Here is a 17,551-nt window from a genome sequence, read left to right on the forward strand (position 1 = left end):
AGTAGCTGAGGAATTCTGGGAGTTGAAATCCACAAGTCTTAAACTTGTCAAGTTTGGAGACCCCTGCTATAGGAGAAGGAAGTCCTGCATGTGCCTAAAAAATATATTTTTAAGTGACCCTTTCCTAACTGATTCATAGCAAGGTAGATTGTCCCTCAAGAAGATTCCATTAGAAGAACCAGGTGTCCTGTTTCCCTCCATCACCACCACCATCTGCTTCTTTCCATTTGACATGACCTCTGATCACCAGGTGGAGGAATATAAACCTAATTAGCCTCTGAGACAGAACCTTGAGAGATCTGAAGTTCACAAGCTTCTTGAGGGTGTTGTTTTCCAATGGATATGAGAGTGTACACTGAGATCTCCATTCTGAATGGTCTGCAGAAGATCCCTAGCTGAGCTTTGCAGGTGCATGTCATCTTTCAGTTAGTCAAACCTATATATTTTCAACCATCCTTCTTGCTATCAACCTTCCAGATTTAACTCTAAAGCTGTTCTTGTTATAAACTTTTTTTTTTTTTGCTGTGTAGCAGAAAATTGCAGGGCAACTCTCATTTTTTTCTCAGTAATGAGCCCTGGGGATAATGCCCAGGATATTCCTCTTGTTTTCATTTGTCTACATTGTCTTGTACCAAGTGACCACTATAACCTGCTACGTTTGGAGGGTGTGTTCATGTTTCTCCATTGCTGGTTTTCCATTCCATACACTGATGTTGGTCTGATGACTATTTGGTAGGCTTTGGATTTAAGGTATAGGTTATTAATAAAAATATAAATTTAAAAAAGGCGGATTCTTTTGTAGAGGAACCCAACCTGAACGTTTTTCCTCTTTTTTTATTCCTTGCTATATAGCTGCTCATGTATGCAAGGCAAAAATAAATTACTGCATGTCATCTAAATTAGTTTTATCAAAACCTATAGGAATGAAAATATAGAAAAAGATTATTGACATGAAACATGCATTTTGGTTTTGGGTTCTGCTTCTCCTGTGTCTTCTACTTATTTTCTAGTTTCCATCAAAAATGCATAAAATAAATTGTATATTACATGTCATTTTCTGTCTGTTCTATTCACTGTCTCTCATTGTAGTACCAGACTAACCTGACAGATGCCAATAGGACTGTCACCACATGAAGGGAACTGAGAAATGAGAAGGAGGGGTCACCATGGATCCCTTGAGGACTGCAAAACCACTGAACACATTTAGGGAACCAAATCCATAGAAAGCGAAATGGAAAGTCACACACCAAAAGAACCTGAGAGAGAACTGAATGTGCTTATTATGCATTTTGTTTCAACAATAAGTAGTTGCAACAGCTACACTGACATACAATGATAAGTTATTTTTAGCTGTGGCAAGTCCTTGCAGCATTTTAGTTATGAGAATTGTGAGAACTAAAATTGCTCCACTGATAGATTGGCATCTTAATCCATTGCCCACATTCTCTGAGATGCTTCACCATTCCCATTCTGTCTACAGAATATTCATTCCTCCAGAATAAAGCTCAACACAGGCTGGTTGTGTTGGGGAGAAGGATTGTTTTTCTATTAGCTGTGGTCTAATTGTTAATAACGGCCAATGCATATTATGCTTTTTTATTTTAAAATTATTTGAAAAGCCTTCATTGTGACCTAAAGACTGTGAATTTTTATTTATTTAAAAGATTTCTCTTTAGTTGCTTTGAAATCAGAATTAGTAGATTCTGACTTGCTAAAAATACTTAAAAATAGAATACATTAAAATTTTCTTCAGTCCCAAGTAGGAAGGTGCGGCCACATCCAAAATCAATATTGATAATATACACAACCTGGAGGGCCCAATAACCAGGCTGGATTGAGCTGAAGTCCATTCCTCCCAATTCAGACCTAGTCTCTGGATGCTGGGTCAATATATTAACAATCTCACCTGTGTAGCCCAAGTTTAAGATGTGCAGTTGGTATCATCTGTGTGGTGATGATACCAAAGCCCAAACAGTTTCACATGCTACAAGCAAGGTCATTTCTTTCCACCAAGTCATATTTTCTGATCTCACGCAAAAACCACAGAATGGGACGTCTTTTAAATATTTGGGTTACCTTCTGATTCAAACGTGTTTTAAATGTTATTTTTATATTTCTTATTTAAGAAAAAGAAACCCAAATATTATGTTCAGGTTGAAAAACTGGGTAGAACAACCCGCTATGATTTTATATTTTCACAAGAATTCTTCAATTCTTAGAAGTATTTAATGTTACCCAGAGCTTTTTGAGGGAAAAAGAAAGTGGTATCGGATCCATTTGTCCCCCTCCTGGAAGATATTTGCTTTATTAATATATTAAAAAGAAAAAAATGTCAGTTTAAGAGCAAACAGAGATAAAGGCTAAGAAAATGGTCTTTTTCAAAAGTCACATACAAGCCAAGCTTCTTTAATAGTTTTTAAAACACGAACATTGGACATGTGTAAATCTCTACCTCAAAAGGATCTTCAGGAAAAGATTAAATTTTCTAGCACACAAGTCAAGACACTCTGGTCCTCAAGATTCTGCAATCATGAAAATTTTACTCATGTTCAAGCAAATCCTAATGTTTTCATGTTTACTAATGTTCTTGTTGAGCAAAACCAGCATGTTTTGCAACAATTCCAGTTTTACCCATCATGAATTCTCATTAACCTCTAAAGAAATTAATAGATTACTAGAAAAGTCCAAAGTTTATTTTCATCTGGGAAAGGTAGCAAAAAGCAAGATTGCACTAATAAAGCCTGAAAAATAATTATTTTTTACCCATAAAAATAATATTGAACCATAATATTATAATTTTCTGATACAGGCTATAATTCCTAAAAGGAACTCCTTTTTTATTTCCTCTTTTACCACTTCACGTATTGCGGGAGATACAAAATTCTGGTTCTTGCTCTTCTGGCAGCCTCAACCATTGTTATTTGGTGCTGTTATAGTGTGGACACACTTTGTCTCTCCATCTTCTTCTGGGTCTGCCAGCGTTCTTTGACATTCTCCTCTTTTTTGTATATGTCTTGTACGGTATGGAATCCCATGGCATTCTCTCCAGGTGAGCAAACCACTTTATTTTCTGGTTTTGTATGTAGTTTAAAATTGTTTCTATGCCAATTTTTTCTCTTAAGATCTCATTTCTGATTTTATCTCTTCTTTCCTCAGACATCTCATTTCCGTGGTGACTCACTTTCACTTATGTTTTATTGTAAGTATCTGTTCTGGCACTGATAACATAGTGTGGGGATGAATATGCTTTGTATGAGATGATTCTTTGTGCTAATCGGTACTGCCTTATGTTGTGGGAGTGGAGCTTCTATAAGGAACAAACCAGATATTGTGATGTGGCAATTTTGTTACCTTTTTAAACTTTGATCTGGGGGACAACAAACTTTCAGTTGTATGCTTCCACAGCTCAAGCTTCCTTTATTTATGTTATATTATCTAAAGGTCTTACTCGCCTATCAATTATTAAAATTTTAGAAAACTGCTATATGGCTTGAAACATAATATACACATTGTTCAACTCTGCATGCTTCTTTCTCAAAAGGCAAGGTAGTGCCCTATTGATATCTACATTAGCGTAAGAGCCGAATGTCTCAAGCCACACTCAAAAAGTAGGGCAAGGAGAAAAATTAATGGCAATTGCATTCTCATTTCTATTTAACCAAATTAAATATGCTAATGCACAATTATATGCATTTCATCATTTCCCTTATCAGTGATATAACAAAATACAATTTACAAATTACATATTACAATATGTACAATATGTACATATTACAAGTAGTCCTCAACTTACATTTAATAATAATAATAATAATAAAGTTGGAAGGGACCTCGGAGGTCATCAAGTCCAACCCGCTGCTCAGGCAGGAAACCCTATACCATTTCGGACAAATGGCTGTCTAGTTTCCTCTTAAAAACTTCCAGTGTTGGAGCATTCAAAGTTACAACAGCACTAAAAAAAGTGACTTATGACTGTTTTTCCACAACCATTGCACCATGGTCATGTGATCAAAATTCAGAGGCTTGTATTTATGACTTGTATTTATGATGACTGCAGTGTCCCAGGGTCATGTGATTATCTTTTGCAACCTTCTTACAAGTCAATAGAGAAGACCGATTCACTTAACAACCGTGTTTTTAATTTAACAACTGCAGTGATTCACTTAGCAACTGTGGCAAGAAAGGTCATAAAGTGGGGCAAAATCCAGTTAACAAATGTTTAGCTTAGCAACAGAAATTTTGGGTTCAGTTGTGGTCGTAAGTCGAAGACTACCTGTACAATATTGCAACTTTTGGAGCTCTCAGGAAGTTGCATCAAACTACTTGCTTTGAAAACTACTTGCTAACCTGGACTTATTGTCCAAATCTGCTAAGCTTGCATTTCATTTGCAGATGAAACATGAATTTTCAGATCTAAATCAAGTGGAGAAACTCCATGAATAAATCATTTCCACTGCAGAAAATATCCTTCTATCACAAAGAAAGCTCTGCAGCTGCCAACAGAAGGAGGTTGGACCAACATATTCTCTGTTGCTCTCAACCTCATTTGATTCTAATCCTGAGACCGAGGAACAACTGAAGTCTGAAAAAGGAAGCTGTGTATATCTAGCACTGAAAACTGAAACCGTGACATTTGCCTTAAATAATTTCTGTCCAGGAGCCAAATATGCAAAAAAAAAAAAAAAAAAAGCTTAGCCTACCAGGGGAGAGTATTCCATTTCCTCTCACACTTGAATCAGCCTGGGAGGAAATTTCCAGGAGCATCTAGCTGTTTATTTAGCTAGTCTTTCCTTCTGAATGAATGCAAAAGATTTGATCCTCCAGATTCGGAGCAAATTCTTTGTAACTGTCCAATAGCCTCTCTTCTGATCAGGATTTTCCCAAAAGGGACCAGGTAAACAGGTAGTTGCCTGCAAATGTAGTAAATTGCAACTGTACATTTGGGTGGATGAGCAATAAATTAGAACCTCCTTAATTTATAATCTAATTAGTCATAGTGATAGATGCGTATATTTTCTAAATCAGACTACTACTTTTGCTCACAAAAAGTTTCACATCAGCTATATTCAATTTAAAAGCAAATGTATTGCAGGTTGATTCTACTACCAATTCTGATATGATGAAATCAAATCTCATTTATTAAGCTCTATGTTTATCTCTACTTCCAAACTGCTTATTGATGGGGAATGTATTTTATGGGTGATATACACCATACATCTCGATCTGTCACTATTCTCAAACTAATCTAATATTTCCCATTTCAGTTTAACATTGTGGGATGTTGCCTTTTAACTTGCCTTTTATCCTATTTTTATTGTGACGATCAAGTGGTTATTCTCATGTTTGTTTAGCTGTGAATTGCCTAGAATTTCTAGAATTTTGCAATATGCAAAACTGGAATAAAAATAAATCACCTGTTTAAAATTAAGATTATAGTGTTCTTCCTATTGGTTTTTCTTGTTCGAAGTAATCCTGTGATCATGTATTGCTCCTCAATTACCTTGGATTGCCTATTATAATTTGTTTGATCAGTAGAAGAGACTCAATGCAGATGTATTTTTCCATGATTGTGTTTGCATAACATTAAATTAATTGTGTTTTCTCAATTGCCCCAATGGTACCCCAACTTAGACAATATATTCAGTCATAACTAAGCACAATTCCATGATTCCTGACTTTATACAACATTCTAGGCTAAATGTTTATAGTTCAGCATCCTGTGCCAATACAGCAGCCACTGTGGAATGGTAATCAAATAATCCACTATATTCTTCCACAAATGTCATAAATCTATATCCATAAGTAGATAGGCTATATTTCTTCCCAGGAATCAAACTGAGTACTTTAAACAATCTAGCAATCTAGCCCATGTTTATTTAACAGATGAACTACAGTATAGTTAATGTGATTATTTGCTCAGAGCATGTGTTTAAAATCGGGGCTAGTAAAAGTCTTAAAGATTTCCCCCCCAAAAAAACTCTGCAACTCCTCTGACTGCACCTCTCAGGTGCAATTGCTAAAAACTTCCCACTATCAAAACTGCAACTTCCTGCAGTGTAAATCTTCACATAGTTTAAAAACAAAAATTCTACCTTCAAAGTACTTCATCCTGGTTGGCCCACTCTTTTATCTTAGTGCTCTGCCCACTGCGATCATTATTCCCTTCTTCAAATATTAAGCTGGTCATCAAAATTTCTCATTCCTACTTTACAGTGTAATCCACCAAGTATTAAAAACATATTAGCAATTCCAATTAGTATAGTATTAGTTTGTAATAGCCAAACAAATGCATTAAGGTAAAGGGGCAGGGTTTCATCGTATATCTTCAATTGTATTTATTGGACAAACTGATATTCCACCCTTCCAGTAAGTTCCCTGTGCATCTATCCATGGTTAGATTATACAGATAGATCACCCTGTCAAACTTTCATCCTGGTGAGTAACTGCTGGTTGCTATAACAGAGTCTGTCTTAACAATAATAAAGCAGACAAATCCAAACGCAACACAACCAGCAGTAGTTAACTGTGGAATTTGTTAACACTCAGTTACCAAATCATTTCACACCCTGAGTGGAAAGCACCTACATGCTTCTACTAAGCAATAGTTCAAAGATTAAGCAATCATTGTGTGTATCTCTTTAACAATAAGAAACGGAGAAGCAACTCCTCCTACAGGATGTTGGCTCTCAAAGGAAGGAGGAGGCTTGGAACTCATATAACCTGACTTCTGCAGTGCTTTTTTGCTTTCTGTTTTCACTTCTCTCAGCTTTAGAATTGGGCCCTTGTTGGGAGCTACTAAGAAGTTTAGGATGGCCCAGCAATTTGTAGTTAGTCATATTGCATCTGATAAAGTGGTTGTATTTGGAAAGAAAGGCTGTCCTTTCTGTCACAATGCGCTAGATCTTCTGAAACAAATTAATATCAAGCCTGGGCACTTGGAATATATTGATCTCACAAGCCAAAATAATATGGATGCCATTCAAGACTATCTTATGCAGTTAACAGGTGCCCGAACGGTGAGTTTCCTTTAAAAACAGAATGAAAGAGAAACATATCTAAGAGTGAGATGATGTGTTTTGCCTTCTGAGTATATAAGGAAAAGAACTGTGTTTTCATGTGGCTGTTTTCCAATAATATAACCCACATAATATGCTCTTTTAATAGATGAACTGTTGGTACAATATTGCTTTTCCAACAAACTGAAATGTGGGTGAGGAAATAGCTGACTAATTATCTGCAACAAAGTCACCAGCTATAGGATTTGTGTCCATTATTTAGGTGGATACAATGGGTTTTGGGCTGCATTCCCACATGTAAATGGGGTTTATTTGGAGCTAGTTTAGTGTTATGAATCAACCCAGTTTCTGTTTGTAAACCATGGTTTGGGTTTAGTGAGATAGGAACCTAATCCTGAAATAAAATTTGTGATTGCAAAGGGAAGCAATACTGAGCTCTTACAGCTATTGAACAGTAATATGGGTTGTTCATAATCTAACATAATGGGGGGGGGGGAGTGAATTATGTGCTCTTTGCATCTAAATATAGCTTATTTCTTCATCTGGCTCCTGCTCACAATGTGTAGTGCTCAGGGCATTGCTCCCTTCTGTCCTTGCAACATCCTTACCTGGTATCTTAGACTGGGAGGGTAAAATTTTAATTTCTGGATCTATCTTTGCAATGTCCTTTTTAAGTTACAGGAATATAAATGACTAGACAACCCATGAGCCATTGAATCATTCTTTCAGAGATAAACCAAATGACCACAGGCAGGGGGAAAAAATAGTGGGAAAGGGATGAATTTCTGACTTCCTGTTGGCTTCCCAATTAAGGTTGCTTGTGGGAAGCTGGCAGAGAATGTCAGAAATCATTCCTCCTCCTCCTCCTCCTTTGTTAAGCTGTGGAATTTCCTGCCTCTTTCCTGGGGAGAAACAAAAGGACTGAGGACTATAAGGACAACTGCATCCCTACTCCCCATCCCTCCAGGGAGAAAGAGGCTCACCCATTGACTGATAGCATCCCCCAGTCAGCCTTACCTTGCCAGCAGCATCCAAATCACTGCCTTGCCCTTCCCTCACTGTCCACCACTATTAAGAGATTTCAAATTTTGGTCTCAATTCCAAAGCAGTTAATCACTCTTGCCTGTTGGATCATACCAATTCCACAGCAGGCAGAGGGGGGGGCAGAAAAGAGGATATACCCCTCTCATCTTCCCTTACACTGTGTAGTCTATGGGGCTTTTGGAAAAGTAGCCGGGAGAAGCAGTGGTGCTGAAGCAGCAACAACTTTGCCAAATTTCAGTCCTATGGTGGGTTTTGGATGCATTCTTTAAGTCAGCCCATTTGTGGTATGTTGATTCGAAAATTGTTGCACTATGATATAAGGATTTGTCTAGTTGAAGGTTACAAACAGTGAGAGTTTTAGTAGTGTATAAACTAATATATTGCTTTTAACTTTCACATACATACATACACACACACATACATACATACATACATACATATCCAACTTTCTTAGTGGTTATTCTAGGAGTTGTCTACTGTATGCTACGCTGATGAAGGTTGAGGTACATTCACATATCACTGAGTAAGTGCAAGTATCATTTGGGAGGGAAAATTGTGTTGCTTTTTCCTAGTCATGGTGCACATTATTTAGAACAGTTGAGAAATCTTTTACAAAATAGGGTTTTGTTTCTTTGTGGAAAATATAGTGTGATCACTCCATAATCTTGGAATTCTACAACTTAACCGTGAGCAGTATGCAGCGAAATAGAGAATTTGAAATACTCTCACACAGCAGACATACTTTAAAGGAAAATATCATATAAGTGTTCCGAACTAGCTGCATTGCACATAAGTTTTGTACTATATAAGGATGAGGTTCCATATAAATTTATTTCATATTGCAGCAGAGAAAACAGAAAACCGGATTCCTACTTCCTGTTTACAGCTATGTAACTAAAATGTTTCTTTATGTGCAAAGCAAGGGCCAAATAAATTTCTCAGCCTTCAGAACACATGATAAATAGGCCAGGGAAATTTCTGCCTTCCTGAGAATAGCCCCAAGCAACAAATGTGAAACCAACTTGATATCTTTTTTACTCTGTTGCTTAATGGTTGAAGTATCTCTTCCCTTTGCTTGTCCCAAGAAGGAGGTACTGTGGAGTGAAAGAAGCTAGTTTTACTTAATAAATCACTCCATGTAAAAGGCATAGAAGCAGTGTGAGTGAAAATAGATCCACTGGGCATCTCCTGAAAGCCTTATAGAAATGGAAGCATCTTTGGCAATTTATGGTAATTCTGAACTTTATTCTGTTTTGCATTTACTGTGGGGAACCCATATATTTCTAAGAACACAAGTTTATTTAAAATCAACAATTTGTATTACAAAATAGAATGTCATGAATATAAAAAACTGATGCTGGTTAAATGGAGCAGAGTCCCAAAATCAATGCCTTCCAAAAGCATGGCTCATTTCCTTCCTGCTTTGTTGTTTGGCTTTTGTAAACTGATTTCACAATGTTTTGACATCTTGGGTAATTATTCTAGATGGGCAACAAAGATGTTTCACAGTGAGCAGGTATATCTTCTTTAGCACAGAATTTGGTGTAATGGTTTAGGTGGTAGTCTAGAAACCAGGAGATTGTGAGTTGTAGTCCAGACTTCACAGGAAATCCAACTGGATAACTTTGGTCAAGTCACTGTCTCTCAACCCAACCCAACTCACAGAGGAAATTTTTTTGAGTATGTTTGCTACCTTGAGTTACTTTTAAAATAATAAAGGCAGGATGAAAATCTGTAAATAAAATTTGAATGATGAATCTTAGGTCTTATGACAGACCGTTGTAGTAGTGGATCGACTTGTCTGCCTTTTATCTCCATTGCAAAATATTTATTTTGGAGTTTTTCAACCCAACTTAAAATATATTAGTAAAACAAAATATATAGACTCTTACGCTTGAACTCCTTCTAAATATGGTGAACTGCAGCCCCTATAATCTCAACAATGTCATATTGACTGGGAATTGTAGGAATTGTAGCATTTTTAGAGAATTACTAAACTGAAAAATATGAAGTTGATGCAGACACAGCTATATGTAATTCTAAGAGTTCTGAGCAAGCAGAGTTAATCTGCCTTGGGTTCTCCATATCCCATTTCCTTCCATTATTACACTGAATGCTTTCTGGCATATATCAGAGACAGGAAACCAGCTACTCGTCTGTCTGGTCCATCTGACCCACAAAGTCTTGTAAACTTTTTTGTCACCTCCAGCTAGAGCTATACCAGCAGGTTTTCCAGCATGAATGCTTGAAGTGCAGCTCTGTCCAAAGGGAACATAGGAAAGAAAAAAAATGGCCTGAATGTTCTTCACAACTATATGAAGAGTAACATAATTGGCCACGGAATGGATTATGATCTGGGACATTCAGGCCCCAAGTGATGAGCGATTTACTTATTATTATGGTGGTTGATTTTTGTTTGTTGTCTTTTTGTTCTTAATGTTCTTACTGTTTATTTATTTTTTTAGATTTTATAAGCTGCCAGGAGGCTATTGGGGTGGACAGTGCTAAATAAATAATAATAAAATGTCTAGGCTTTATTTTATTGGCATGCCTTTTACTCATAGCTAATGACACAGCTTATAGCCTGTTCTTTTTTTTTTTGTACCTTATCATTTGTTACTCTAACACCAATATTCAAAGTTCCTGTTTCAGAAGTCTAAAGAGATTTTGTCTTCTGATTAATAAGTTATGCTTGCTTTTTAGGTTCCTCGAATTTTTATTGGAAAATCATGTATTGGTGGTTTTACAGATCTAGATGCTCTAAACGATAGTGGAGAACTTTCCACCATGTTAAAGAAGATTGGGGCACTGTGAAGGTGAGCATCTAGGTGTATTTCCAATTAATATGGTGGGATAGAGGAAATCAAGATTCCCTTCAAGAAAATTAACATCTCAGAGAGGCTTTTTACTTATAAGAATTTGCAAAGTCCCCATGTACAAATAAGCAGCATGGTAGTGGCTGCTCTTGCAGATAGCTTAATCCACAGAACTATACTCAAGCAGTTGCATAAAGGCCGAGTTGCCTTGATTAGCACATACCTTACTATTAAAAACATGATTAGTCCTTGATTAGCATAGGTACTTTTTTTTACTACCCTGCTTTTGCCCTTTCTTGGAATTCTTCAATTGGCTTCAATGCAATACCTTTCAGATATGTTAGCCTGATACTTCCATTACTCCTTGCCAATAAGATTTATGGGGACATTAAGATGACAGTAGGCTAACTGTACTAACTGGCAAGTTGAAACAAAGAGGCACATAGTTGCCAATATCTTGAGTTGGATGTTGACACTAACTGAGTATTCTACAGAAACATGTAGTTCCTGGCTTCCTGTAGAGCAGGGCTATGCAACTTTTTCAACAAAGAGGCTACTATTTCTCCTTACATCTTGCAGAAGCCATGTTTGATGTCATGACATCACTGAACTGGCAAAGGTTGACCTTTTCAGTTTCTTCTGTCTCTCTTTCTCTCTCTCCATTTTGGAGAGGTTTGGATGTTAAGCTGGCAACACAGGAGCTCTAAGTCTTGCAGAGACTGAGGCATCTATTTTGTCTCCTAAATCACTACAGCAATTAGAAGTGTTTGCCTAATTCATAGTGAGATTCACTATTTTAAGCTGGGCAGTGAAAGTCCCAAGCCTTTAAAATATTAAATATGGTTGAAATATTTGCAATTTTCTAGTATTAGCAAAGAGAAGTTGTGTCCCTGAGATGAAAATTGGTGGACCTTTGAGTTATACTTTCCCCCAAAATTTATAATTTCCAGTGAGAGTTATAAAAAGCAGACAAATATCAAGTACATCCACAAGGAGAGTTAAAACAGGAAGAATAATCATACTGCCGGACTGTTCCTTAAAACCAAACAGGAACTTCTGAATCAGGATTAAGAAATTATTGTTTACATTCAGTGCAGAATGTGAGAAGTGCCTAATTTTGCATTTTCTAATAAATATTAAAATTGGGTAATCTCCATTTTCCACATTTCACAAGTACTTTGTCAATTAAATTTAGGCATTTTTGTTGATACTCTTCTCATATTATTTGGTTAAAAATCTGTAGTATAAACAAAACTTGCTGGCAAAATTAGGAACATTGCAAACAAAAATACATATATTTGGTGAAACATGCACCAGGTACATACAAAATTACCAAGTTCAGTTCACAAAACATAACAGATGTTACCTTAGAAATTAAGGAAAAAATTAATCTATGAGTCACCCATTTATCTCAGCAGTTTAACATAAGCATATTAAGCATTTGCCTTTTCTCCCTTTCCCTCTCCATTCTTTTTCCTTTTTGTATTGTGACTTTTCTGACTGAAAACTAGAAAGCAATTATTACCTTGTCTTCATTAACCCATAAACTGTTTTGGCAATCTTTAATTAAATAGCAGACTAAAAAAATACTTTAATAACAACTGAGTTATATCAGTGTTTCTTAAAGCAAAGCTTTCTTTTAACATTCAGCTCATTTTTTTTAATTTGCTCATTTTCCTTTTTATGGAAATTCTTTAACTTGTTTTCTTTAACTTTCAGAGCAACAATAACTACAGGATGGAATTACCCTGAAGATGCACCTATAGCATTTAGGATTAGATTAATTGCCTGTTCCATCTTGTCTTCATCCATTGTATATTTCTGAAAGGAGGCAATACAAAAAAAAGTGTTGATTACTCTCTGGCTTCTAAGACACAGCTTTACCCTACTTTTATACCTGTTAGTATGACAGTTTCTCTGCTAATAAAGTACTCATGACCACAATGGATCACAAAAAGAATATTTGTTTCTTTTATTGTTTTATTGAGCAGTTGGTTTACTTCTACTCTCTCTGGGTGAATTCACCATTCTGTTAATCATTTCAATTTATGTAGCTGTCCAGACATGTGACTTTTTGTGCTTTCTCTCTTTTTTGTAATTATGCCTGTCATTTACACTCTCTTTGAATCCCTGCAAATTTTTTCTCTCTCCACTTTTTATCCCTTATTGAAGAGGCATCTTGACCTTACTCCAAGCTCTGACAGCTCCTCCTGTAAATCAGATCCCATATAATTCTTCAATGTTATGATGCAGATTATCTGTCTCTGATTCAGCCAACCTGCATGGCACATAAAGGACAATGATTTTGTGACCACTTATGATATTAGCTGGCCACCTTCTAAGAGGTCAACAATGAGCAAAAACACACAATGAGCATAGAGCATTGGGGAACTACTGGAGGACTGGAAAAGAGCTGATGTAGTTCCCATCTTCAAAAAAGGGGAAAAAATGGATCCAGGAAATTACAAACCTATCAGCCTGACCTCAATACCTGGGAAGATTCTGGAAAAGATAATCAAACAACAAATCAGCGAACACCTAGAGGCAAGCAAACTCATTACCAAAAGCCAATATGGGTTTGTCAAAAACAGATCATGCCAGACAAATCTTATCGCATTCTTTGACCAAGTGACAAAATTAGTGGACCAGAGGAATGCTGTGGATATAATTTATTTGGACTTCAGTAAGGCATTTGATAAAGTAGATCACAACCTACTACTTGATAAGACAGAAAAATGTCGGTTAGACAGCATCACCACCAGATGGATTCGTAGCTGGCTGACTGGCCGTACTCAGTGTGTGGTCCTCAATGGAACTGCATCTACATGAAGGGAAGTGAGTAGTGGGTGCCCCAGGACTCTGTTCTGGGCCCCATGCTCTTCAACATCTTTATCAATGATTTGGATGAGGGATAGATGGGGAACTCATCAAATTTGCAGACGACACCAAGCTGGCAGGAATAGCCAACACTCCAGAAGACAGGCTTAAGATACAGAAGGATCTTGACAGACTTGAACATTGGACACTATCTTAGAGAATGAAATTCAATGGTGAAAAATGTAAGGTTCTACATTTAGGCAAGAAAAACCAAATGCTCAGGTATAGTTTAGGAGGTACCTTGCTCAATAGCAGTAACTGTGAGAGGGATCTCGGAGTCCTAGTGGACAATCACTTAAATATGAGCCAACAGTGTGCTTCAGCTGCCAAAAAAGCCGACACAGTGCTAGGTTGCATTAATAGAGGGATAGAATCAAGATCACGAGAAATATTAATACCACTTTACAGTGCCTTGGTAAGGCCACACTTGGAATACTGCATCCAGTTTTGGTCACCATGATGTAAAAAAGATGTTGAGATTCTAGAAAGCGTATAGAGAAGAGCAACAAAGATGATTAGGGGACTGGAGGCTAAAACGTACAAGGAACGGTTGCTGGAATTGGTATGTCTAGTTTAATGAAGAGAAGGACGAGGGAGGACATGATAGCAGTATTCCAATATCTCATGGGCTGCCACAAAGAAGTCAAGCTATTTTCCAAAGCTCCTGAAGGCAAGACAAGAAGCAATGGATGGAACCTAACCAAAGAGAGAAGCAACCTAGAACTAAGGAGAAACTTCCTGACAGAACAATTATTCAGTGGAACAACCTGCTTCCAGAAGCCATGAATGCTCCAACACTGGAAGTCTTTAAGAAGAGATTGGACAGCCATTTGTCTGAAATGGTATAGGGTTTCCTGCCTAAGCAGGGGGTTGGACTAGATGACCTCCAAGGTCCCTTTCAACTTTATTATTATTATTATTATTAATAATAATAATAATAATAATAATAATAATAATAATAATAATAATAATAATAAGTATGTTCTAGACTGATGGCCCTCTGGAAGAATGTTTACAGCTAATGAAGGTTGAGCATCTGGTAGCTGTTCTGTTCCTTCCTATAATCCTGAGAGACCCCTGAGATGATACAACTATCAATAAATTAAGACAAAAATGTCTTTTTGACATTCTTTGAGTAGATTTTGAGTTAATAATTGCTCAGAAGACATTAAGAAGAAATGCTTAAGAAGAAGTAATTAAGAAGAAGTTCTCCAGTCATTTTTCAAGGGCAGAAAATAACACCAGCATAATTACAGGAAAAGTACAACAGACGGGGGATTTCCTTACGATCATATCCTGTAGAATTTAATAAAGTCCAGGAAGCCAGAAAAAGGGCAGATCCTGGAACAATTATTGCACATTGACTAGCATGCAGCTCTTGGCTAAATAAGTGTGAGAACAAACCATTCCAATCATGAGAATTTCTGATTTTTGTCCCCTTTAAAAGAATTTTTAAAGCAAATTATTTCTGGTCAGGTTGAGAAGGAGGAGCAGATTTTTTTTTTGTCCAGTACTAGTAAATGACATATACATGACATATAAATCCTATGGCATAACTTTGTTTCCTAAGGCTGTGGTATATCTATATTTTAATAGAGGTGACTTCAATTCTGAAAACTTAATTTTGAAAAAAAAATAGGTGCATTCAAATTTATTACCAGATTTATATCTTGCACCCATCCAGAGAGTCTAAGTAAGTCATGGATTATAAAATTATAATCCAAGAACGATTAAATGCAATGATAAACCAGTTACTGTTTAAACCAGACATGTCAGACACAAGGCCCGGGGGCCGGATGCAGCCTGCAAGGGGGCCGGATGCGGGTGCCGGATGCGGCCCACGAAGCCATCCTGGAAACAGTGAGGGAACGGCCCCCGCTGCCTTAGCTCTGGCCCAGGCCAGCTTGGAGCCAATGTACAATTTTGTGGTGGCCATCTATGCTGAAATGCATTCAGTCTTAGCTCCCCCCCTGCATGGCCTGAGAGGAACAGTGAGGGTCCTCCAGTGGACCATGCCTTGGCACTTGCCCTGGTCCCACCCCCTTCTGCCAGAGACCCTGCCAGAGATCTGTCCCACTCCTGTCCAGGCCCCCACAGGCACCCTTGACGCAAACAATGTAGAGCTGGCCACACCCACCCAAGTAGGCCACGCCCACTCCCACCCAGTAGGCTGCACCCACCCTGGCCACACCCACCCAGCTCCCCGAGGGCAACCGCAATGCAGATGCAGCCCTCAATTAAATTGAGTTTGACACCCCTGATTTAAACTGAGCTTTGAACTGTAGTGCTGGAGTAAATTACTGTGTATACCATGGACAGCCAGAGTAACTAACAGATCATATAAAACCAGACACATTACTGGAAGCTAAAATCATAAGACAACATCTGATTTACTTTGGCCATGTTATGCATGAAAATTCATTGGAGAAGGCAATGAGGCTAGGAATGGTTAGTGGACAAAGAAGAAGGAGCAAGCAAGCACACTGGCTTGATAACATCAGATCTGATTCAAAGTTGAAAATTCAACAATTGAAAGAAGCTGTGCTTGACAAGATAGCATGGAGAGCACTTGCCTATAAAGTCACCAAGAGCCAGACATGAGTAAATGGTTAAAAACAACTTAAACTGATACCGTAATGAAAATCTTTAAAATCATTTTTTTCACAAGAATTACTCTGCTTCCCCTTTCCACTGCAAAATTAACCATTAGTAATTTTTTTTTTAAAAAAAAGGTATGTATTAAACAATACATTTGTTTAAAGGGTTGCTTTTTTAAAGGCATTACATTTCTGCTTTGCAGAAAATGTAAAATTATATGAACACACCAAGATGTAAAGAAGAGGAAGATCATCCTTCTCAAATTTCATTTCTACTTATGTAACAACTTCTCATATGTAACAGTTTCTCCCTTACATATTTAGAACCCAGATTCAATAACTACAGTGAAGTATACATTCAAACTTGTAATATGATTGTGCATATAAAGATGATGTTAATTTCTGTTCTCCTAGGGTCGTGGTGGCGAACCTATGGCACGTGTGCCACAGGTGGCACGCAGAGCCCTCTCTGTGGGCACGCGCGCTGTCGCCCCAGTCCTAGGTCTTCAGCTGGGTTTTATAAAACCTTTTCGCTTTAGGCCTCCTCTGCCGTGTTAAAAAAAAAAAAGGTTCAATCAATCAATCAACTTCTTGCGGGGAAAAAAAGATCTCGCAAAGTTGGAATTGATTGATTTAACTTTTTAGTTCCACCCAGTCTTCCATTACCACCGCAGCCATGCCCACCCAATGGGCCAAGCCCATCCAATTGGCCACACCCACCCAATGAGCCACGCCCACCCGGCACCCGACAATACATAAGTGGGTTTGGGGTTGCAGTTTGGGCACTCAGTCTCTAAAAGGTTTGCGATCACTGTCCTAGGGGTTCATCAAACACAATCTGATCCTGCTTTTGCATACAATTGTGTAGGGTTTCTAATCTATTGAGATGTGCTCTGCTACCAAAAAAAAAAAAAATCTGGCATATTTTGAAGATTGTTTCCTATATTTCTACAGAGTGTGATCATAAAGTGACAGAAACCGCTTGGATTTCTGAGTACAGTAATAATAAGCATTAATGTCAAATTAGTCTGCTGAAAGGTTTTTTTATTACTTGACAAGCATATTTTCTTGTCACAGTTCAGGCATTTATGAAGTTTAATTTTTCAAAAAAATGTTATTTTGAAAGGAAGAGGGCATTATTTTAAGTGTTGCTAAGTGGTATAATAGCAAGTTCCTTTTTGAAGCTGGTGTCATTAGATAC

The 17,551-nt window shown here is 37.4% G+C and overlaps 1 protein-coding gene across 1 annotated transcript; it reads left to right on the top strand.

Annotated features, from left to right (window-relative positions):
• The first annotated feature begins 6,701 nt into the window (after positions 1-6,701).
• Positions 6,702-12,836, top strand: GLRX (glutaredoxin). Its single transcript, XM_015831942.1, has 3 exons — positions 6,702-7,016; positions 10,764-10,876; positions 12,596-12,836. The coding sequence occupies exons 1-2, from the start codon at positions 6,810-6,812 to the stop codon at positions 10,872-10,874; spliced, it is 318 nt and encodes a 105-aa protein (XP_015687428.1). The 5' UTR covers positions 6,702-6,809; the 3' UTR covers positions 10,875-10,876; positions 12,596-12,836.
• The last annotated feature ends 4,715 nt before the right edge of the window (positions 12,837-17,551 follow it).

This window comes from Protobothrops mucrosquamatus, unplaced genomic scaffold (assembly GCF_001527695.2).
Source record: "Protobothrops mucrosquamatus isolate PMUCROS unplaced genomic scaffold, P.Mucros_1.0 scaffold_290, whole genome shotgun sequence".
NCBI classification, from domain to species: Eukaryota; Metazoa; Chordata; class Lepidosauria; order Squamata; family Viperidae; genus Protobothrops; species Protobothrops mucrosquamatus.